General features: G+C 39.5%; 1 protein-coding gene across 5 annotated transcripts in view; it reads left to right on the forward strand.

Annotated features, from left to right (window-relative positions):
* DCAF6 (DDB1 and CUL4 associated factor 6) overlaps positions 1-25,312 on the forward strand; it is a 141,989-nt gene that overhangs the window by 53,059 nt on the left and 63,618 nt on the right. For all 5 annotated transcript variants that reach the window (XM_039241904.1, XM_039241905.1, XM_039241902.1 and 2 more), the window contains exons 5-10: positions 621-734; positions 1,370-1,505; positions 4,179-4,393; positions 10,191-10,284; positions 11,809-11,928; positions 14,173-14,433. In XM_039241904.1, coding sequence (XP_039097835.1) covers positions 621-734; positions 1,370-1,505; positions 4,179-4,393; positions 10,191-10,284; positions 11,809-11,928; positions 14,173-14,433 — 940 coding nt within the window. The remainder of the gene's footprint in view (positions 1-620; positions 735-1,369; positions 1,506-4,178; positions 4,394-10,190; positions 10,285-11,808; positions 11,929-14,172; positions 14,434-25,312) is intronic.

Consider the following 25,312-nt stretch of genomic DNA (forward strand, 5'->3'; position numbering starts at 1 on the left):
AAAAAAAAAAAAATGCAGTTGAGGGGCTCCTGGGTGGCTCAGTTGGTGGAACATCCACCTCTTGATTTCAGCTCAGGTCATGATCCCAGGGTTGTGCAATCGAGCCCTGGGCGCTGTGCTGAGTGAGGAGCCTGCTTGAGATTCTCTTTTTTCTCTACCCCCTCCCCCACGTCATGTGCTCTGTCTCTCTAAAATAAAAAAAATCTTCCAATCCGTGAACACATCTCCCCTTACTTAGGACTTTAATTTTACTCAGCCATGTTTTATAATTTTCAGTATCGTGTGTCTTACATATGCTTAAGTATTTTATATTTTTCATGTTATCATAAATATTATTTTAAAGTTTTCAATTTCTGATGATTTTGTGGCTTAGTATATAGACATACCATTGATTTTTATATATTGATCTTGTATCCTGCAGCTTTACTAAATTCATTTACTCTAATAAATTTTTAAAAAATTGCTTACATAGGATTTTCTGCTTAGATGGTCAAATCGTCTGTGAATAAGAGAGTTTTAGTTCATTCTTCATTCTTTATTTTATTTTATGAAGTGGTAGTGATGTCTTTCAAAGCCATCTGTATTAAATGGTCAGTAGCATTCTCTGTTTTCACCTTCAGATTATGACTGTGCCCAGTGACCCGCACACTTTCCTCTCGTGCGGTGAGGAAGGGACTGTCCGGTGGTTTGACACGCGCATCAAAACCAGCTGCACAAAAGAAGATTGCAAAGATGTAAGGATCCGATTTTTGTACAAATGGCAAAAAAAATGAAGATTATAATTAAAATTGGTCAATAAGTTATCTCTGGATTATAAGATTATGGATGGATTTAATTTTATTAAGTTTTGTTGATGTAGCATAATAATTACTCAGTGGTTTAGTCTTGTATTCAGGAGTAACTTTTAATTTTTCCTTTTCAGAATGTAACTTTCATTACTCAAATATTTGTTTTTTCCACCTTGTATTTCCATATGTTTTATTTATTTTGATTGGTTTATGAGGAAAATTTACAATGTTGTACTAGAGGTCAATTTTGGAATTATGTAGCAAACTGTGAAAAAAATAATAAAAGGAATTTTCCTTAGAGTGATAAGCTGCTGAGGAGTAATACTGGCTGCATATATTTACTTTGATCTCACATAAGCCGAATGTGTTAGAAACACTAACAGAAATCTGAAAAATAAACTAAAAGAAAACTACTATGTTGGTTTTTTTCTTCTCATTATCATACTAGCTTGGGATTTCTAAGAAAGGTTGTTTTCTTCTAGTTAAAAGGACAGTGTGTTTAGTGTTCAAATGTTCTGAACGTTGAGAGCATCCTCTGTGTGGCAGGCTCTGTGACGCTGGTGTCGTTTTATCTTTCGTAGGACATTTTAATTAACTGCCGACGCGCCGCCACATCAGTCGCCATTTGCCCACCAACACCTTATTATCTTGCTGTCGGCTGTTCAGACAGCTCAGTACGAATCTATGATCGGCGAATGCTAGGCACGAGAGCCACAGGTAAAAAGCTGGATGTGGAAAAAAAAAAAAAAAGCTGGATGTGGAGATATGATTCTGTCAGTTCAAAGATAAATCTGTGTGACATGTTTGCAGTTTTAAAAGGTCACTAGTTTGTCATAAAATTTAAATACAGTGTATTTAAATATTATGGATTAATATAAAAACAGCATTTTACCAAGTTTTTATGACCCTATCAGTGTGATGTTTTTGTAGTTTATCCCTCTAAAAAGTTGCAGCACTTGATATATTAGTTTCTTACGGCTGTCATAACAAATGACCACAAAGCGGGTGACTTAAGATAACGGAAACTGGTCCTCACATTTCAGGGGGCTAGATGTCTAAAAATCAAGGTTTCACAGGGTTTTCTGCTGGAGGCTCTCTGGGAGGATCTGTTGCATACTTCTAGCTTCTGGTGATTGCTAGCAATCTTGGCTTTTAAATGTTTAATGTCAGTCTCTGCTTCCGTGTTTACATGCCATTCTCCCGTGTGTGTCTGAATCCACATTTTCCTCTTCTTAACGAGGACACCAGTCATATTGGATCTAGGGTCCACTCGAATCCAGTTATGACCTCAGCTTACTAATTATCTGCAAAGACCTTATTTCCAAATATTCCAGAACCATTCTGAGGTTCTAGGTGGACATGAATTTTAGGGGACCCTAATAGCCCACAACACTTGGCTTTCCTTTTTAAATTTTTCTTTTTTTTTAATTTTAATTTAGAGAGAGTGAGAAAGAGCAAATGGGGGAGATAGGCAGAGGGAGAGAGAGAGAAAGAGAGAGGATCCCAAGCAAGCTCCATGCTCAGTGTGGAGCCTAACGCAGGGCTCAGTCCCATGACCCTGATACCATGACCTGAGCCAAAATCGAGTTGGACGCTCAACTGAGCCACCCAGGTGCCCCAACACTTGGCTTTCCAAGTTCTTTGCAGTAGACAGAAGAGTTAGAAAAGCACAGTGACTTGGTTTTGTGTAACATGTTTATGCCTAAAGTACTATTGGTGATGCTGTAGCACTGATGTTGATCCATTTTAAACTCCTCATTTGCTCCTCATCCACTCTGGGATCAAACCACTTCTGAAATGCCTAATTTAAAGCCATCTTTCATTAGCATTTTTCAGTAAGGGAAGGCCAGGATTATATACCCACATACTCACCAAATATACAAACGTGTATACATTTACGTATATTCACCTATTTTGTATTGCTAAAAATAAAAGTGGACTTGGCCAGAAGCGAACAATGTCAAGCTCAGTGTCAATTTATGTCCAGTAAAAATGAACATAGATTATGGAAATGGGAAGACTAGGTGGGGTTTTGTTTGGTTTTGGAACTGTGATTGAAAAGTCTTATCTATTCGTATTTGCGCTTTTAGGGGGAATAGTAGTAATATAATATGAAATTGTAGGCTAAATTACTATTTCTTGACAGATGGGACACAGTTGACAGTTTAGGCAGGACAAGCTCTCCTTGTGCTGTAGCATACAGTTTTACTGGATTCTTACAATTAAGCCTTCCCACACGTCCAAGGCACAAAATGCCAGTTGGACCTCTCTCTATTATCCATGGTGATGACAACTAAAGTTAATTAAAGTTGGAATAGTATCCCCATTGCTATCTTATAGGAGGAAAATTTCATGACAATCAAAAATCTTTTAAAGACATAGAGGAGCCTGGCTGACTTAGTCGGAAGAGTATGTAACTCTTGGTCTCGGTATCGTGAGTTCAAGCCCTATGTTGGATGTAGAGATTACTGAAAAAAAGAAAAGAAAGAAAGAAAAGAAAGAGAGAGAAAGAAAGAGAGAGAGTAAAGGGAAGGGAAGGGAAAAAGGGGGGAAGGGAAGGGCAGAGAAAGGAAGGGATTGGAAGGGGAGAGAAGGAAGGGAGGGAAGGAAGGAAAGGAAGAAAGAAAGTGAACGTAAATTTATAAAAATTTTTATTTGCCATCTTTTTAAATGTTTATTTTTGAGAAAGAATGAAAGTACAAATGGGGGAGGGGGGGAGAGAGAGAGAATCCCAAGCAGGCTCTATGCCATTAGCACAGAGACCAACTTGGGACTCAGACTCATGAACTGTGAGATCATTACCTGAGCTGAAGTTAAGTCAGACTCTTGAAAAAAAATTTTTTTTAATGTTTTATTTATTTTTTTGTTGAGAGAAGAGATAGAGACCGCATGAACAGGGGAGGGGTAGAGAGAGAGGGAGACACAGAATCCGAAGACAGGCTCCAGGCTCTGAGCTGTCAGCACAGAGCCCGATGCGGGACTTTAACGCATGAACTGTGTGATCATGACCTGAGCTGAAGTCGGACACTTAACAGACTGAGCCACCCAGGCGCCCCAGTCAGACTCTTAACCGACTGATGTACCCAGGTATATACCTAAATCATAAATCCTTTTGACTGATTAAATAACTCATATTTCCAGTTAAACACTTTATGTAATCTGGAATTCCAGCAACTTGGGAAATTTTTTTTAAGATATGTAGACTTTATACTATATTCTTTTATTACTTTGTTATAAAATCAGACTTTTGAGACAAGAATCTCTTCTAGAAATAGAATATGATAGTTTGGATTTTATATTGCTATAAATCGTGTACCTCACAATTCAGATTAAGAGTTTTAAAAATGTTTTTCTTAAAATATATATACAACTTCCTGTTTTCTCATTTAGGGAATTATGCGGGCCGAGGAACGACCGGGATGGCTGCCCGTTTTATCCCTTCCCATCTTAACAACAAGTCCTGCAGGGTCACGTCTCTGTGCTACAGCGAGGACGGCCAGGAGGTTCTCGTTAGTTACTCCTCAGATTATATCTATCTTTTCGACCCGAAAGATGACACGGCACGAGAGCTGAAAACTCCTTCTGCAGAAGAAAGAAGAGAAGAGGTAAGTTGACCCAAAACCAGGTTCTTTATTCAGTTCAGAAAACATTGCCCCAGTGACTCCTGGGGCCTGAAGGGCTTCAAAACATAGAATTGATTCTCAAGACGTTTATAGTCAAAGTTTTGAAAAAGGACTTGGAATATACCTGAAAGAACAGGCGCTAATAATTAGAAAAAAGTATTGTGAAATATTTTTAGAGAGAAAATATGTAATAGCAAAATGTTTCTTTCTTTGCCTTTGTGGATACACCACAGCAAGCGAGAGACATCAACAGTTCTAAGAGTCGTGGGAAAAGCAATTAAAATAATGAAAAATGGGAGGAATAAATTCCCAAGAGACTAAGTGTTTATGTTCATACAGCAGTACGGATTTTATCGGTTACGTTTTCTACTCAAATGTGGACAGCAGTCTTCTCTCCTGATTGCGCTTCTCTTTCACAATTGTGGACAAGTGGCGTACATCCCTGGGTGCGTTTTACAGAATACATCTCAGTGAATGAGCAAAAGGTATGCTAAAGTACACACACACACACACACACACACACACACACACACGATCCGGAGAGGACAGGATTGGTGTCCACGTGTGAATAGTGAATGGTGATTGGTTAATTCCTGTTGGTGAACAAAAACATTTAGTCTTATTGAAGTTTATATATCACATTTTCTGTCTGTTATATATATATCTATACATATATGATGTTCTATATTGAAAACTAAGTGAAAGAATTGTTGCCACTAAAATGACTCTACAGTAGTGAACCATTAGAGTGCCTGGTTGACTCTGTCATTAAAGCATGTGACTCTTGATCTGGGGTTGTAAGTTCAAGTCCCACATTCGACGTAGAGGTTTTTTAAAAATAAAACCTTTAAAAAAGTAAGACAGCAAACCATCTCATTTGTAAAAGGCAAAAACCAGAAATAGTATGTCTTGGTAGTGTACAGCAGTAGAAAAATGTCTGTTTTGACCTATTAAAGTTCTTTCCCCAACATATTTTTCACTTTGGCTTTTTTTTTTTTTTTTAATGTCCTGTGGTTAATCACTTGGCCTGTAAGTGTTTTTGAAATTAACTCGTTATCAGTGACTTTTTGTATTGGACTAACTCCTATTAGTGAACATATTTTAGAGGTATTAAAGAAAACAATTTTGTAATTCTTGTGAGATGCAAAACTAAATCCAGTATTTAGGATTGCAGGTTTAGAGGGCTATAAAATTTGGAAAAAATTGAGGTAACTTTATAAATATGTTTTGGGATTTTAAATGTGTCAGTGTATTTAAATGAATTAAGAAATTGGCAAAGGAAGGGGTATGATGGCTAATGAAACCTGTTTTTGAGTTTATTGGTCTGATTGAAAACATGAGATCTTTTATTTTGTTGCTGCGGGTAATTTTCTCTTGACATGTGTTTTAGTGAATTACATTCTGACTTTGTGACTATTCCATAATGAACGCTGAAATGCAGAAACATTTGCAGCAGACGAGGCAGCTTTTATTCCATAGAATACTTCACCACGATATGTTTACACAATCAGGGTGAATGAAGCCGCGTCATGAACAATGGGGTATTGTCTTAATGTGGTTTTCTCACTCTTCCTTGTTGAATTAGGAAAAATAATTTTGAAAATAGATTAAAATTACAAAAATAAATCATGCTTATTATAATAAACCAAACGATTCACAGGTGTATATGGAAGAGGTTAGTAGTCTGTCCCTTTCTTAAGCTCAACATCTTTTCTCCAGTGTTTTATGCTAATCCCTGAACTGTAATGTTTCAGACACACTCACCTTAACTCATTAAATATTCATTGGGTGCCTACCTCGCACTAGGTCCTATACTAAACTTTAGACAATCAGGGATCACTGTGACAAAGACATGGCCTCTCACTCAGGAATTTTCAGGTTAGTGGAAGTAGAGATATAAATAAATGAACATGTAAAACTTAAAATAATAGAATTCTGTATAAGAGTTATATTCTGGGACACATGGGTGGCTCTGTCAGCTAAGTGTCCAACTCTTGATTTTGGCTCAGGTCATGATTCCAGGGTCGTGGGATGGAGCCCCATGTGAGTGTGGAGACTGCTTGGGATTCTTTGTCTCCGTCTCTCTCTCTCTGCTCCTCCCCTGCTCTTGTGTGCATGCACACTCGCTCTCAAAATAAATAAATTTTTAAAAAAAAGAGATTATGTTCTATATAAGTAGACCAAAGGAAGGAATAATGCATTTTGATTGGAAATGTCAGAAATGACTGAATAAGTAAGGTTTTAAAATGTGAATAAAAGTTTCACATAATGATTTTTTCTTGTATTTCAATGATATTTTCTTAATTTATGGGGGCTTTTTTTTTATTTCTTTATATCCTCTAATAATTTCTCTTTCATTTTTTTCATTGTTTTATTCAATTTTTTTACTCATTTTTCTTAATTTTTTTATCCCTTTTTTCTTTTTATTGTTTTTTGTCTTTTCCTTTGCCTTGAATATCTTTTTGACATTTCCCCATTTGCCCCACCTCATTATTGGACTATTTTGTTGAATCCAGTGTCTAATTTTCTCCTGATCCCTATGGTGTGTCCCTAAAATACATACCCCAATTCTGTAGTACTACTTCCCATTCTGACTCCCCTACTGCCCTGTTCCAAGGCATCAACCATCTCTCCTAGATTATTATGGTAGCTTTTAACCAGTCCCCCACTTTGACCCCCTGCCCCCATAGTCCTTTAGCCACATAGCCACCAAAGTGATCCTTTAAAACCAAGTCAAATTATGCTGCTCTTCTGATCAATATTACAGGTGGCTCTCCATCTCATTTAAAGCAAAACTAAGGTTTCTACAGTGGCTTCAAGAACTTGTCTCATGTAGTTCTTGTTATTGCTACTCTTCTCTCAGTACTTCTATTGTACTCTTCTCTGACCATATCTACTTTCTTATTCAGGCAGCCCAGGCATGGCTTTACTTATGGCTTTTGTGTTTACCAGGCATGACATGGTCTTCCCAGATAATCACAGCCTTTAACTCTCTGGTACTGCCTATCTCCTTTGTCTACTTAATTTTTCCCCCATAACACTCAGCACTTTCTTTGTATTTTTTACTTTCTTTATCATGTATTGTTTATCTACTTCAGTAGTCGGTAAGTTCTGTGAGACTGGGGTTTTCGTATGGTTTATCCATTGATCTTTTTCCACCACCTAGAGTAGTGCCTAACCTATAAAAGATGCTCAGAAAAATCTTTTTTGAATGACTGAATTAATGCTTGTGCCATTTTCAGTATCTTGACTAGGTATTTTGCATATCTCAAAAAGTCAAACTCGGGACTATTTTTAACTTGAGTATCTTGTTCCAGAAATAGTTGCTGAGCTTATAACACTAGTTCTTTGCTTGTATCATATAAAGTTTCTTTCTCATAACTGTGGAGCAGGGCTCCATTCTATTCTAAATATAGTTCACATAGAGTGAGGCCCTCTGTTTCTGGAAATGATTTTAGTCTAAGATTGTGGACTACGAACAGCCTACCACACTAGGTGTTCTCTAATCTTCTGATTATTTCATGTCACACTTGTGGCGTCCTGGGTAGATTTTGGCTATTCTCTGTTGCTCTTTGCCATATTTACATACTTATGGAATTTGTGAGGGTTTTATTTTTCTGTCATCTTTGCTGAGGGTGTTGAGATTTTTTTTTCCCAACCTCCTTATTTCTCAGAATGGTTTCAAGGAGAAAACAGAAAATTCACAGCTAAGTTGTCACCAAGTTTCTATCAAAATTTGCCTGCCAGGGAAAAGATCAGTGAATGTTTGTTAAAAAAATAAATAAATAAAAGTAAAGGGAATGACCCACAAAATGGGAGAACATGTTTGTATAGCATATTTGATTTATGATTTAGAATCTAGTGTATATCGTATATTTTATTAATGACTTAGAATCTAGTATCCATAATATGTCATAACCACAGTGAGGTACCACTTCATATTCACCAGGTTGGCTAAAATAAAAAAGTCAGTAATAGTGTTGATGAAGACATGAAGAAATTGGAGCTTTTATTTTATTTTTTTTTTTTTAGGAGAGAGAGAGAGAGAGAGACAGCGTGAGCAGGGGAGGGATTGGAGCTTTTACATGTTGCTGGTAGGAATGTAAAATGGTGCAGCTGCTTTGGAAAACAGTTTGGCAGTTCCTCAAAAGTTAAACATAGAATTATCCCAGCAATTGTACTTCTAGATATATACTGAAGAGAATTGAAAACATATGTCCCCATAAAAACTTGCACATATGTTCATAGCAGCATTATTCACAACAGCCATAAAAGTGGAAACAACTCAATGTTCATAGAGTGATGAATGAAAAAACATGGAATGTCCAAATAATGGAATAGTATTGAACCTTAAAAAGAAATGAAATACTGATATATGGTACAAGATGGCTGAACTTTGAAAATACTCTGCTCAGTGAAAGAAGCTAGATGGGAAGGGCCACTTCTGCTTCTATTTTTATGGACTGTCCAGAGAGGGCCTGTCTAGAGAGCCAGAAAGTAGATTGTGGTCTCCAGGAGCCCAGGGGATGGCAAAGGCGGGAGTGGCTGCTTGGAGCTATAGGATTTCTCCTTGAGGTGATGAAAATGCTCTGGATTTGTGGTGGTACAAGTGATTTCACAGCTCTGTGCCTGGGCACCGATGACTTTTATACTTTTAAAGAGTGAATATTACGGCATATGTGTTATATCTCAATTAAAAACGTTAAAAGTATTAAAGTTACAGAGGATAATCAAGAGTGTCAAGTGCCCTAGGCATCAAAATAAATTGTGAAATGTGCCATTTGAATTGGCAATTGATTATCGATCATTTTATCATTGATCAGTGAACTTAGCAGTTAATCACTCATTGGTGACATTGATGAGAATGAATTCAGTGGAAAGATGGGAGCATCAGGTGACCGTGAACTGAGAGAGGAGTGGCAGACAGAAGTGGAATAAATATAAACTTTTTCAAGAAGCTTGACAGTAAAGCTTCAAAAAATATGGGGAAAGAGTATAGTTGAATAAAAATATAAAATTAAGATGTTTTGTTTATTAAAAATGGAAAAACCTTTTAGCATATCATAAGGAAGAAATGAGAGGAAATGGATGTAGGTGTGGGAAGGAGTAATTGTGGAAGCAAAGTGCTTGAGGAGTTTGAATATAAAAGCACAGATGGAGAGATTAAACTTTAACAAAATAAATGATACATCTTCTGAGAAAGGTTAGAAGGAATTAGGAAGTTGCAGATCATAGATAAATTTGTAGAATGCAGCTGAGGAAATTGATGTCATTTCTACAGGACTGACTATATTTTCTCTGAAGTAGGAGGAAGAGTTATTAGCCAAGAATGAGGGAAACAAGGTAGAGTAGAGACCCTGAGGTGAGTAATGAAGGGTTGCAGTAGATACTGGGGGTAACCAGAGACTAAACGGTCAAAGTAATCAAATAGTGACAATTTCTATTGTCAGATATGTGGGTATTTGACCTAGACAACATGTATCATCGCAGTAGAAAACTTAGGCTCAGTTTGGCTAAGTAACTTCCCTGTTGTCAGCTGGGTGGGATTAGAAGTCACATACATATGATTTCAAAGTTGTGTTCAGATTCTTTAGGGCAAAGATGTGAAGTGGAAGCTGTACTCTCCATAGATACCACCCTTATAAGAGCTGTATTACATGTTTTGACATAGCGTCTCATTTGCCTACTCAGAAAAGAAAGCAAGGACATGGAAAGAATCTGTTAGACTTAAAGTGTGCTTTTAAGAGTTGAGCAAATGAGTTTTCTCTTCATCTTTTAGTTACGACAGCCTCCTGTGAAGCGTTTAAGACTTCGTGGTGATTGGTCAGATACTGGACCCCGAGCAAGGCCTGAGAGTGAACGAGAACGAGATGGTAACTATACTTTGGTTAGCTTTTTCTAATATGGTATTTAAAAATTAATCTTTTAACTTGTTTTCCATGTTGTTGTTGTTTTGTTAGTATAGTGATGCTGCAGTGACTGTCCTTGTACATATATCTTAACACACACATGCAAGCGTATCTGAGGGTAAATTCCTAAAAGTGGAATGAATGAGCGACTGGGTCACTGGATAAGTGCATTGGTGCTTTGATAGCTATCAAGTTACCCTCCAAAATTAATGCACTCCTTTACATTCCTACCAGAAGATGAGCGTCCATTGTCATAGAAAACATTAGGTATTATCAAACTTCTTAATTTTTGCCTTTCTGTTAGGTGTAAAGAGAAACAAAAACTCTCAGTTTCCAACCCAAGAGTTTTATAATAGCAGATAAAAATCTTTTTTTCCCTTTTATCAAGTGCCTTTGACAAGCATAAGAATTTACCTTGGGAGCTTTAAAATGGCACAGTTTTAAAATAGAATTAATCTGTGAGTATTTTAATAATTGGTCTGTAGCCAAAGTCTTATTCTGATGACTTCTGAATTCTTTTAAGATCAAAAGCATATTTATTCCCCAATATGTTATCCTTTGCATCATCTTATAATAGTACTTATTATAAAACCATATAAAGGCAATAAAATATAAAATAAATTCTATTTTCACAGAAAATTCAAGAGCAAATGATGTGCATTTTAAATTACATGATTGTAACATAGGATTATCAGTTTTAATTTGATAATTATCATATTTAATTTGATAATTTCCTTAAGAGAAAACTCATATTTGAAGGAGGAAAGAGGGAGAGGGAAGAGACAAATATAGCACTTTATGGTTTTCACTAATTTTGAATATATGGAATATGCTTACGGTATGATGAAAATAAATTCAGCTTAAGGAAATATAAGTGAGAGGGCGAGCCTTTCTTTTATTTTATTATTATTTTTTAATATTTTTATTTCTAGGAGAGAGAGAGAGAGAGACATCGTGAGCAGGGGAGTGTCAGAGAGAGAGGGAGACACAGACTCTGAAATAGGCTCCAGGCTCTGAGCTGGCAGTCAGCACAGAGCCCGACGTGGGGCTCGAAACCACGAACCGCGAGATCATGACCCAAGCAAAAGTCGGACGCCCAACCGACTAAGCCACCCAGGCGCCCCTCGAGCCTTTCTTTTAATCAGTCAGTTTACAATCCATGAGCACTCCCTGGCTGCGCACTCTCCAAACTAAAGATGGAGCTTGGGGTCAGGATGGGAGATGTGATGGTACCTAAGAATAGACAAAGACGTCAGAAACGTAAATCCTCTTCTTGAGGAGCTCAGAGTGCAGATGGAGAGTGCCTTCTGTAAACACTACAGAGTGTGATGGTAGCTCTAATAGATGTTTATACGTCCATTCAATTTAGGCAGTTTGATTCTTTTTTAACATTGCTTTCATTTTAAAGGCCTTCAAAATCTAGATTTTGCATTAATGAAAGACCCTGCCTTGCTCCTGAGCTCACTGACTAGCCCTATTCTGTGACAGGTGAGCAGAGTCCCAACGTGTCGTTGATGCAGAGAATGTCTGACATGTTGTCCAGGTGGTTTGAAGAAGCGAGTGAAGCTGCACAGAGCAGCCGAGGACGGGGGAGGTCTAGACCCACAGGTAATCTTTCTTCCTGATTCAAGTCAGCCGAAAGCTGGCAAACGCTGTTTTATTGATAATTTTTTACAAATTATTTTTAATGTTATTTTTGAGAGACACAGAGAGAGCCAGAGCATGAGTTGGGGAGGGGCAGAGAGAGAGGGAGACAAGAATCCAAAGCAGGCTCCAGGCTCTGAGCTCGGCACAGAGCCTGATGTTGGGCTCGAACCCACAAACTCTGAGGTCGTGACCTTAGCTAAAGTTGGACTCTTAACCGGCTGAGTCACCCAGATACCCCGATATTTGGATTTTTTTTTAATGTTTATTTTTAAGGGGGGTGTGCAGAGAGAGAAAGTCGCAAGCAGGTTCCACACTGTCAGTGCAGTGCCTGACGTGAGGCTCAAACTCACAAACAGTAGGATCATAACCTGAGTCAAAATCAAGAGCCAGACACTTAACTGACTGAGCCACCCAGGCGCCCCTTGATGTCTGTATTATTTATATCATCATTTGATACCATTTTCTGTCTGTAATAACCACAAGGTTCCTAGGTGTGTTGTGTGAAGCAGTAGAGGACCAAGGGTGTGGAGTATGACCTGTCCCTTCACAGTGTAGACCTAGCTCTTATTTTTTGCTTTTCTCAAAAAAAAGTAAGAAAGCGTGATATTCCCCTTTGAAGTCCTTTTTGTATGCATTCTAAAAATGGAAATATATAAAACTCTGTAGATAAAGAAGGTTTATGTAATGGAAATAGTTCTTTTGATTCCTTAGGCATTGGTAGTTAATTGCTCTTTCTGGTGTTAGCTGACCTGTTTTCATATTTTGGTTCACTGCTTTCTAGCATGGGGTCATTGGCAAGTTACTTCTCTCTGTCAAAAATGAGTATAAAAGTTAACTCCTCTAATTTTTTAAAACACCAAAATAAAAAATTATGTTGAATTTTATCTATAAATGGTTCTTGTTAACTTCTGCGTATCAGTTAACTTTTTTTAAAAAAATTGATTTCTGAGAGATAGAGAGAATGAGAGAGAGCGTGAGCAGGGAAGGGTTAGAAAGAGAGGGAGACACAGAATCTGAAGCAGGCTCCAGGCTCTGAGCTGTCAGCACAGAGCCCGATGTGGGGCTCGAACCCATGAACCGTGAGATCATGACCTGAGCCAAAGTCAGACGCTTAACTGACTGAGCCACCCAGGCGCCCCTCAATTAACTTTTTAAAAATTCCTTAAGCTGTGGATTTGCTTAAGAGTTACTGTATTTGTGCTTAAATTTAAAAGAAGAAATATTTAAATCATGGTGATTAAAAGAAAAGTCTTCATATTATGTGATAGTTGCATCTTGCAAGATATGAACTTGATTAGTCCATTCTATCTTTTAATAACATCTAGACTTGGGGAAAATTGTTATGTTTATTGATTATTCCTAATTATTGCTTTGCAGATAGCACAAACCCTGGCATAGCACATAGTCGACACTCGAGTTGTTTTAAATCATGACTGCATCGTTAGTTTAATGGTTTAAACATTACTGCTAATGATGTAGGAATCAGGAACTTAACCTCATTTTGACCTATTTGTAACTTTACTTTTCCCAATAAATTTTCTTAAATACTTACCAAATACATTATGTTGTAGAATGGAAACATACTAATAAAATCCATTCTCCTATTTACTGTCATTAAATTAGAATCATCATCTTCAAATTAAAGAGACTAGATGTTATTTATAGGTATTTCACAAGTTATTATTTAGCTTTGTATAAATGAAGGTACTATATTGAGCTTGAAACATGGATTATTTTAACAAAAATGTTCTGTAGATAGATGTTTACCCCTCTTGATCAGCCTGTCCGGTCAAATGGGTCAGACGACCACCGGTGCTTTTGATATCCTGAAATTATATATTTCTGTGTGTATGTACATGCACATATATTTCTTTTATTTTTAATTTTTAAAATGTTTGTTTATTTTTGAGAGAGAGAGAGAGCATGAGTGTACCGGGTGTGCACGCACGAGCGGGGAAGGGACAGAGAGAGAGGGAGACACAAAATCCAAAGCAGGCTCCAGGTTCTGAGCTGTCAGCACAGAGCCCCAGGTAGGGCCTGAACCCACAAATGGTGAGATCATGACCTGAGGTGAAGTCCGATGCTCAGTCGACTGAGCCCCCCAGGCTCCCAGTACACATGTATTTCTTGGACGTATCTCTTTAGAGTAGTTGTTCTTGGAAGGCAGTTAGTATTTGAATTTGAATTAACATGTGTTCTTTGAAGGTGGAACGAGCCAGTCAGATGCTTCTCCTCTTCCTGCCGCCCCATCACGTTCTGATTTGGAAGTGGGTGAGACTGCAATGGAGGTAGATCCTTCAGCCGAACAAGTTCTTCAGCCTTCAACATCCTCTGCAGCGTCAGCTCAGGCTCATTCGACATCATCTTCTGCAGAAAGCCCTCGTTCTACTTCTTTGCTGTCTTCTCCAGATAACGAACAAAGGCAGGCTGTTGAAGCATCTGGACGCCATACACACCATCAGTCTGGTGAGGATGCTACTCATTAAATAGGCTGTGGTTCATCTGATGATGTCTGATAATGAAAACTTCTTTATGGGCTGATTTGAAAGATACTAAATCACATGAACGTATACATGCCAGAATAAATGATTAAAATGACATGTAATATGTAACATAAACACAAACTTCAGGTGTGCCTAACATGAATGAATTTAACAATTATCAGGAATCCTTAGTTTACCTAAGACAATTCTTTAAAAAATACAGGTACCAGCAGATAGTGTTTTGACATAGTTCAATGCAGTTGACTTTAAGATTACTTTTAGAAACCATTATAGACCAAAATGTCTTTCGAGACTTATTTGGTTGTAAGTCTGTTTTAATGTGATCCTGAAAGTATAGCTCTAATTATTATTAGTCCCATTGTATTTCTGTTCTTTATTACTTTTCTTTAAATCCAGAAATACTTTTAATACATTCTGTATGGTGCATTTGATAACATTTCTTGTCAACAACATACACAGTTCACCAAAAGAATTATCTCTCCTATATTTATATGAAGGAGAATTGTTTTAACAAGTCCTTATCTTCTTGGAACTCGGTATTAGTGAAAAACCTCAATTCCTAAATTCTGTTAAAATACTATTTTCCTCACAATATTAGAACTCATGTTTGACCCTTCCCTACCAACTATGGAATGTTACTAGTATTTATAATAGTAATTTTTACCAGATATAATTTACTTGGTATTTTAACTATATACATGTAATTATAAAAACCATTAAGATTTTATTCATATATTTCTTTGGATTCTTCTAAAGCATTTTACCTGACATATAACAAGTATTAGCAACTAGTGCTACAACCGGCAGGCCTAAGCTAAAACCAATAAACACTTTCTAACAGCTTAACTGCCGAGCTGTCACTTTATTCTTGCTTCTCTGAAGTCTGATACCAGATCACCAAATAATGGAGTGTTTTATATTAGGCATTCTTTTATCAGTGTATCTTATTTTTGGTCACTCATTTTCATCTTCTATGGGAATAGAAGCCAGAGTCAATTATGTAACTGTTAACACTTGTGTACAATTTGTAATAAGAGGCTAAAGCTGAGCTATAAAATCAGGTTTTCCACTCTCTAATTGACAGCGTCTCAAATTATGGGAAAATAAAATATTTTGGAGTGTTTGCAAAGTAGGGACAGAATCAGTCCAAAGTTTGTCAGAGCAAGTAAAGATTAAAAAAAAAAAAAAGTAATAGCATTCTTGGAAATATTCTTAAAGATTTTGATCAATTATAAGTTATCAGGAAAACTGAGCTAGAACATTCCCCGGCTTCTGTTCATGTTCCACTGAATTCTAACTGTACTGGTTTTTAAACGCACTTCTGAGTTAAGTACTTAGTTTGGAGTTCCGTTTTTCTTTTTTTGTTACATATGTTTAACAGTTAATATTGCATTTCAGATTGCTAAATCCCTTTCAATATTTAATGTTAAGTGTTAAGTAGTAATTTGAATCATTGAAATAGAAAAATACATTTATGATCATGTGATGATTGTTTTGATCATTAATTGGCACCTTTGCCTGTTTTTTTTTTTTTTAAAGAAGGGGGAAAAAAGGAGTAAGGAAATAGTTTAAATTGGTAAAATATTAAAAGAATTTTGGTTGACTGCACTGTGGAAAATCAGATATTTCCATATTACAAAGATAGTATCACTATTGAAGAAAATGATTTGATGTTAGATGTAACATCTAAGGATTATGCTTGGGATTGTTTTGACGGCAAGCATTTCATTATCCCTTACTTTAACAATAAGGGCTTAATGACTTTTTTCTGTTTTACTTCGTTTTCTTCCCCCAGTCTCTTCTGCACTTCTAGGTTCAGATAGGTATATGGGTACTAGGAATAGGGAGGAGTGTCATCATAGGGCCATGATTTCTGTTACAAACATACCTTCTTTTATTGTGCTTTAGTTTGTTGTGCTTTGCATATATTGTGTTTTTTACCCACTGAAGATTTGTGGCAACCCTGTGTGGAGCTAGTCTGTTGGCACTATTTTCCCAGCAGTGTTTACTTACTTCATGTCTGTGTCACATTTTGGTAATTCTTACAGTATTTCAGACCTATTCATGATTATGATATTTGTTATGGTGATCTGTGGTCAGTGATCTCTGATGTCACTAATTGATTTGGGGCACCTTAGACGCCACCCACATGAGACAGGGAGCTTGTTCGGTAAATGTGTCTGTGTTCTGACTGCTCTGCCAAACAACTGTCCCCTCTCTCTCTCTTTCTCCTTGGGCCTCCCTGTTCCCTGAGACACAACAGTATTGAGATCAGGCCAGTTAATAACTCTAAAATGGCTTCTGAGTGTTCAAGGACACGCTCTCATTTCAAATAAAAAACTAGAAATGGTTAAGCTTAGTGAGGAAGGCATGTCAAAAGCCTAGACAGGCAGAAAGCCTGGCCTCTTGTGCCAAACATCCAAGTTGTGAATGCAAAGCAGACGTTCTTGAAGGAGGTTAACAGCGCTACTCCAGCGAACACACAGATGACAACGAAAGTACATTAACAGCCTTATCGTTGATACAGAAAGTTTTAGTGGTCTGCATAGGTGACGGAACAGCCACAACATTCCCTTACGCCAAAGCCTCACTCTCTGCAATTGTGCAAAGGCCAGAGACATGAGGAAGCTGCAGAAGAAAAGTTGTGAAGAGAGGATTTCCTATTGTGAAAATCCCAAGGCCCTTAAGATTTATTCTGAATCTACTGTGCACGTGCTCTAGAAAAGGAACAACAAAGCCTGGATGACAGCATAGCTGTTTGCAACATGGTTTGCAAAATATGAAGCCCACTGTTGAGACCTGCTGCTCAGAGAGAAAGATACTTTTCAAAATATTCCTGCTCCTGTGTCTAGTTTCCCTAGAGCTCTGATGGAGATGTACAGCAAGGTTAATATGTTTATGCCTGCTAACACAACATCCTTTCTGCAGCCCTCGGATCAAGGAGCCGTTTCGACTTTCAAGTCTGAAAGTCCATAGCTGCCATAGGTAGTGATTCCTCTGATGGATCTGGGCAAAGGAAATTGAAAACCTTCTGGAAAGGAATCCCTATTCAAGATGCCATTAAGAATATGATTCATGGGGCACCTGGGTGGCTCAGTCTCTTAAGCATCTGACTTCTACTTCATGATCTTGCAGTTCGTGAGTTCAAGCCCCATATCGGGCTCACCGCTGTCAGCGCAGAGCCCGCTACAGATCCCCTATCCCCTCTCTTTCTGCCCCTCACCCACTTGCACTTTCTCTCTCTCTCAAAAATAAATAAACATTAAAAATAATTTAAAAGTTACTAAAAAGAATATCATGATTATGGGAAGAAGTCAGAATATCAATATGAACAGGAGTTTGGCAGAAGTTGATTCCACCCCTCGTGGACGACGTGGAGGCTGGAGACTTCAGTGGCGGAAGTGACCACGGGGCTGGAGATGTCAGTGGCAGAAGTGACCATGGGGCTGGAGACATCAGTGGCGGAGGTGACTGCGGATCTGGTGGCAATGGCAAGAGAACTAGAATGAGAAGTGGAGCCCGAAGATGGCGCCGAGTTGCTGCAGCCTCAGGATTGAACTTGATGGGGTAAGGAGTTGCTTCTCATGGATGAGCAGAGAAGGTGGTTTCCTGGGATGGAATCTACTCCCTGTGCAGATGTTGTGAAGATTGTTGAAATGACGACAGAGCATTGAGAATATTACATAAACCTAGTTGATAAAGCAGTGGCAGGGTTTGAGAGGATAGACTTCACTTTGAAAGTTCTGCTGTGGGCAAAATGCTGTAAAATAGCTGCTACGAAAAACTCATTAGTGAAAGGATTCCGCTATCCCGGGTCAGTCAGCAGCCGTCAGCATCAAGGTGAGACTCTCCGCAAGCAAAAAGATTACGACTCACTGCGAGTTCAAATGATGGTTTTTTTTTGTTTTTTGTTTTTTTTTTAGCAATAAGTTAATTCTTAGTTAAGGTACATATATTGTTTTTTAGACATCATGCAACTGTGCACTTAATAGACTACAGAATAGTGTAAACATGGCTTTTATATGCACCAGGAAACCACAGAATTCAGTAGACTTGCCTTACTGGATAGTTGCTTTATTGTGGTGCCTTGGAAGCACAAGTGCGGTGTCTTCAAGGGGTGCCTCTCCTGCCTTGCCTAGAGATGGAGTGGAAAGCATGCCTCCTCCCTTGCTGGGGGTACCACTTCGTGTGAATGTTTCCTTTATTTCCCTTGTATTTCCTCTGTCACTTTTGTTGGGGGGAAGGAAAGGAATGGAGGGAATGTGAAAACTTCCCTGGCAAAATGCCATCTGTGAGCCTAATTGTTTACCTTCTCTTAGTCTGCAGCTGAGACACTGAGTCATAGTGAAGAAAGTCACAAGCACACATGTCAGTGGGTGCTCGCTGCTGCCAGAGCAGCCTTCCAGCACTGCTGCTCAGCAACTAGCCGGAGTGTTAATTCACACCTTCTTGTCTCCCTGGATTTTAGCACTCCCCTTCTGCCCTCATCCTGTCCCCAAGCCGATGCCCTCTCATTCACGTTGGGTTTGGGGGAGCACTTTTTCCTGCTTTTGAATCTCCTGACATTCTAGCATCTGTGATAGAAGCAGACACATTTGAGAAGAAGTGTGTCTGTTCCTTTCAAAGGTCGATGGTGCAGTTCCCATCCCTTTCCAAGTTCTCAGGGACTTTGCTCTTCTCCAGCATCATTATTACTGCCTTTTCTGTTGTATGGGTCCTTTTCCACCTCAAACATGAGCTGTTATTATCTCCTGTCTTAAAAAAATCTTCCCTTAATTATCCCACGTTCTCCTCCAGACTTGTGTCTTGGCTTCTTTTATAATTAGAGTCTTCAAAAGAGTTACTCACATATCCCGTCTCCATTTTCTTACCATCTTCCATCTGTTCATCAAGCAACTCCCGTCTGCCCTTCAACTCCCATTTGCACTGAAACTTTTTTTTTTTTTTTTTTTTTACAAATAGTTTATTGTCAAGTTGGTTTCCATTCCATATAGCACCCGGTGCTCATCCCCACAAATGCCCTCCTCTGTGCCCATCTCCCACCCCCCCCCCCCCCCCTCACCCATTAGTCCTCAGTTTATTCTCAGCATTCAAGAGTCTCTCATGGTTTGCCTCTCTTCCTCTCTCTCACTCTTTCCCCCCTTCTTCTCCCCCATGGTCCTCTGTTAAGTTCCTCCTAACCCCTATACGTGCAAACACATGGTATCTGTCCTTCTCTGCCTGACTTATTTCGCTCAGCATAACACCCTCAAGGTCCATCCATGTTGCTACACATGGACAGATGCACTGAAACTTTTTGTCAGTCACCAGTGACTTAATGTTTTGCCGAATTTGCCAAATTGTATCCCTCTCTGTTGGTGTCTTACAGGCTTTTAAATCTATTTGCATTTAACATAGTCTGTCACTCCTTTCTTGAAACACTTTCCTTCCAAGACATCTGTGATACCACTTTGCTTATTTATTCTTATTATCAACTCTAGCTGGTTTTCAGTAATCATTGTTGATATTTCTTATTCTATATACTTCTGAATATTTTATTAGAACTTCTTTTTTTTAATTTTTTTAATGTTTTATTTATTTCTGAGAGCATGAGCAGGGGAGGGTCAGGGAGAGAGGGAGACACAGAATCCGAAACAGTCTCCAGGCACTGAGCTGGCTGTCAGCACAGAGCCCGACACAGGGCTCGAACCCATGAACCATGAGATCATGACCTGAGCTGAAGTCGGACGCTTAACCAACTGAGCCTCCCAGGTGCCCCAGTAGAACTTCTTAGTCTGTGCTCTTTGCTCTATTTTGTATCCCTGGGGGATTGCATCAATTTTTTTGTATCCCTGGGGATTGCATAGCCTCTAAAAAAATTTTTTTTAACTTTTTGAGAGACAAAGCTTTGAGGAGGGGCAGAGGGAGAAGGAAAGAAAGAGCGAGAGAGAGGGAGAGAGAGAGAGAATGAATCTTAAGCAGGTTCCACATCCATTGAGGAACCCTACATGGGGCTCAATCCTATAACCCTAGTATCATGACTTGAGCCAAAATTAAGAGTTGGTCGCTCAGCTGACTGAGCCACCCAGGTGCCCCTCACGTGGCTTTTGATAGCTTCTCTGAGTTGAAGATTTCCAAATGTTTGTCAACAATCTGATCTTCTGCTTTGAGTTAGAAACTCCTGTGTCCAGCTGCTTATTTGACCCTTCTTTTTAGTTGTCTTTGGATATCTTAAGCTTAACATTTCCAAACTAAAACTTAATTTAACCTCCTCTCCTTCCTGCCTGCTAATCTCTTCCATGTTAGCCATGTTATATTTTAGTAAATTTAAATCCACCTGCCCCATTTGCTTATTTTAACAGTCTCTGTGTTCTTGATTCCTTGCTTTCCTTCATGTCCTACGCTCAGTCCATCAGCAAGTCCTGTTCTGTGTCTAAAATAAATTTTACTTCTTACATCTTACCATCATTTCTTGTCTGCTAAGTGATCTCCCTGCATCTCTCACTCCCTTATCATTTATTCTTCATGCAGCAGCCAGGGTCAGTATTCTACAGTGTTAAATCAGATTATATAACTTTGCTGTTTAAAACCCCTCAAAGACTTCTAATTGCACTTAGGAGTGTAACTATAAAAAAACAATCGAAACTTTTTACCGTGATCTGGAGGAACCTACATGGTCTGGGTTTTGCCCCCCTCTCTAACCTCACTTCATACCGCTTTCTTAGTTCCCAGTGATCATTATCTTCCACCTGCATTGGTTTCCTTTATTTCCTTGAATGTGCCAAGTTCTCTTCTCCCTCTTTGTTTCTAATTCTGAGCCTTTGTACTTACTGTTCTCTTACCGAGAAGCTCCACCTTGGTTTATTGTAGCCAACTTCTTTTTCCTTCTTTCTCAGTTCAAGTGTTACTTAAAGGAGGTCTTTCATTCCTACCCTAGCTAGATTCATCTTTCTGTACTAAAATATTACTCTTTTATATAGCCTTGTTTACTTTGTGATAAGCACTCACTAAAATTAAAAAAAATTTAACATTTATTTATTTTTGAGAGACAGAGCGTGAGTGGAGGAGGGGCAGAGAGAGAGGGAGAGGGAGACAAAGATCTGAAGCAGCTCCAGGCTACAAGCTGTCAGCACAGAGCCCAACGTGGGGCTTGAACCACAAACCATGAGATCATAACCTGAGCTGAAGTCAGACACTTAACTGACTGAGCCACCCACATTCCCCGTCACTTATTAAAACTTGTAATTATTTTGGGGCACCTAGCTGGCTCAGTCGGTGGAGCATGCAACTCTTGATCCTTGGGGTTGTGACTTCAAGCCCCATGTTGGTCATAAAGATTACTTTAGAAAAAAGAATAAGAAGAAAATTTGTTACTATTTTGTTCATTTTAGGTTGATTTATGACTTGTTTCTTCTTTTTAGAGTAGTTTTATTTTTGAGCGAGAAAGAGAGAGAGAGAGAGAGAGAGCGAGCGCATGAGCAGAGGAGAGGCAAAGAGAGAGGAAGAGACAGAATCCCAAGCAGGTTTCACAGTCTATCTCACAAACTGTTGAGATCATGACCTAAGCCTAAATCAGGAGTCAGATGCCTAACAGACTGAGCCACACAGGTGCCCCCAAATGGTTTTATTTTAATCTAGATAAAAGAATATGATTAGAGAAGGCAGATTCTTTGGATTGAATGGGGTTGTCAGTACATACAAAATTCGCCTTGGAGGTCTCACTTTGAGAAGTGAGTCACTTCAGGGATCCATGTGCTTCCAGTTAAATAGGACGCTCCGACAATGAGACTTTGGTTTCCTTAAGGTAGGATATGAAATGGCTTAGGTGTGAATTCCTGCCCATTTACAAATACCTGTCCAGATTTACACATTTCTTTAGGTCTATTCAAAATCTTTATAGTTAAATTGAGCTCTGTAGAAAAACTGCTGGGGACAGCAGTTGCTCTGTTGTACATCATCCTGCAAAGCCCAAATATCCAGATTACAGCTTTCTTAAAGGGGACCAGAGTCTACTCAGTCTAGGTGGAGACAATATATAGATTAGAAGCAAGTGGAAATATTTGGGGAGACCAAAGACGAGACCAGAGGAACTTGGAAGTCAGTAAAGGAGTGACAGTTCTAGGAGGAGATGCACCAGGGTCGTCTGGACAAGAACTAAGGTGTGAGTGCAGGACAGACCCACCGCGGGCGGGTGCGGTTCCCGCCAATCAGGTAGAGAAGTAGTGCGGTGTCCTGGGCAGGCCCTGTGTGCGGGGGAGGCAGGGCGGGCCGGAGGTTAGAGCCGAGGGCCCTCTGTCGGGAGGCTGTGCCGCATGGCTCTGTGTTAGTGGGAGCCAGGCCCGGAGCCCCGCAGCCCCGAGCAGGGTAGGGCAGGCGGTTTCCCGTAAGCAGTTCCTGACACATTTGTGAGGAATTTTTTGTTTTGTTTTTAAAATTCAGCCCAAAAGTATTCATGATATTCACTTTCCATTTTGGTTCATGTTAACAAAAACTAGTTCTCAGCACATTTATTCATGTTATAAATTACATGTTTATACATTTTTTTGAAGGATATAATGTGTATGTACTGTACCTGCCTTTAATGTTTCAAACTGCCAGCAAGACTGTTGTTTAGTCTGGTTGTTTAGTCTGCTTAGTCTGGTTGGAATTTTTAATTTAATATTTGCCATTCCTAGTTAGCTATGTGGCGACTTCTGTCCATAGCTTCGTTTTTTGTTTTAACCCTGGGGGTTGGGGGAAGAAGCCACAATACCGGTCTTAAAAGTAAACAAGTGAGGGACGCCTGGGTGGCTTAGTCGGTTAAGCGTCCGACTTTCGCTTAGGTCATGATCTCATGGTTCGTGGGTTCGAGCCCCGCGTCAGGCTCTGTGCTGACTGCCAGCTCAGAGCCTGGAGCCTGTTTCGGAGTCTGTGACTCCTTCTCTCTCTGACCCTCTCCTGCTCACGCTGTCTCTCTCTCTCTCTCCTAGAAAAAAATAAAAAACATTAAAAAATTTTAAAAAAAAAGTAAACAAGTGAGCTCTTCTTTAAAAAGCACTGGAAGCATTGAATAAATAGTTCAGGACATTATCCTAGCGAAATCTTGATTTTCCGAGTTACAGACCATCACTGCTTGCACTTAGGCGTGCTCTTGATATGCCACGGCACGGGGTGCATCCAGATGGGGGCTCTCCTGGCCCCATAAAGCACTTGGCAGCTCAAGAGAGAGGGTTTGAAGCGACAGTGAAGTCAGGTGAATTTTTTGTGATTTTTCTGTCTTAGCAGAATGTAACATACATGTAGCCTCTTCATGTAATTTTTTTTGAATTGTAAAATAATAAACTTATGGGTGCACATTCTTTATTTTATATGCTTAAAGCATTGCTGTTGTGCTGTCAATATAGAAGTACACGTTTATACCTAAAAAGAAGGCACACAGTTCAGTAGTCAGTGAGGTCTGTCCTTCTGGCTTCTAGAAAATTTCCTAGGAAGAACCTAGAAGTAAGAGACTGTTGATACTTGAACTGTTTACTAAATCTTAACTGCCACTTGGTTGACTGAATAAAACTGGTTAAAAGTAGAGAACATGGTAACAAGATGTTACTATCTCTGGCACGATTGATTCATGAAACAGTAAATTTGCACCTGTACAATCTATGTAAACGGGGCTAGAAGTGATTTGGTAGTTTATGTACTTTGCTACCAGTGTCCGCAAGGGACGCAGAGTCGTTTGTGCCCCACCATCACTTCAGCTGCTGCCGAATCCCTGCCTTGCCTTTGGTTGTAGTGAAGCTGCATGGACCCTATTTAAAACCGCTTCCTCCTCTTACCCGCTGCTGCTCGGCTCTTTCGGTCTGCTCAGGGGCAGCATTCCTGCGTTTGCCCACTTCTTTCACGCAACATCTTTCTTCCTTCCCTCGATAAACATTGCTCATCAGCATATGGACACAGGCATTATTTCCCAGACTAAAACAGACTTCCTTGGACTCTATTCCCCCACCAACAATCATCCAGTTTCTCTGCTCCCTGTTAGCAGCAAGTCTTCTGGAAAGAGTATATATGCCTTGTGTCTCTACTGCATTACCTCGACTTTCTCTGGAACCTGTTCCAGTCAGCTTTTGGCCCCTGCGATTTCTGCTGAAATAGCTCATCAAGATCATTAGTGACCTGGGGGTGATGGGCATGGGGGAGGGCACTTGTGGGGATGAGCACTGGGTGTTACATGGAAACCAACTTGACAATAAACTATTCAAAAGAAAAAAGATCATAAATGACCTCCAAGGTGCAGAAGCCCGGGGTTGATTCTCAGTATCTTTTTCATCGCATTAGCAGCATCTTACACAGCTACTCCGTCCAACCCCCTCACTGGCTTCTCCTTCCTGCTCATGGGTTCTTCTTTCTGTTGAACACTGGAATGCCCCGGGGTTCAGCTCCTAGACTATTTATTGTCACCTGCACTTGCAGTGGCTTCAAGTCACATCACCAGTGGCATCCAGGTTACCAGCGACTTATCGACTATTGGAGCGGGTCCCTCCTCGGCTCTGCACTGTGATGGACCCCTGGTAGTTCTCTTCCCTCAGTTGTCCCATCACGGTGAATGACGACAACTCTTTTTCTTCTTACTTAGGCCAAAAACGCTGGGTCATTCTGCATCTAAACTGTCCGTACACTCTTCTGCCGCTACCTGGGGCACGTCCCACGTCCTCCTCCGAGCATTCGCACTTGCTCTTCCCTCTGCCTGGAACGTTTCCTCCAGACACCCAGGTCTCTGTTCAGAAATCTTCTCCTGAGAGTGGCCTTCCTTAATGATGATACAGAAAACAGCTCCTCCTCCACCATCTCCTCCCCGCCCCTCCCCTCCCCTCCCCTGTCCAGTTTGCTTC

The sequence above is a fragment of the Hyaena hyaena genome, unplaced genomic scaffold, assembly GCF_003009895.1.
Source record: "Hyaena hyaena isolate Hyena2069 unplaced genomic scaffold, ASM300989v1 scaffold_201, whole genome shotgun sequence".
NCBI lineage: Eukaryota > Metazoa > Chordata > Mammalia > Carnivora > Hyaenidae > Hyaena > Hyaena hyaena.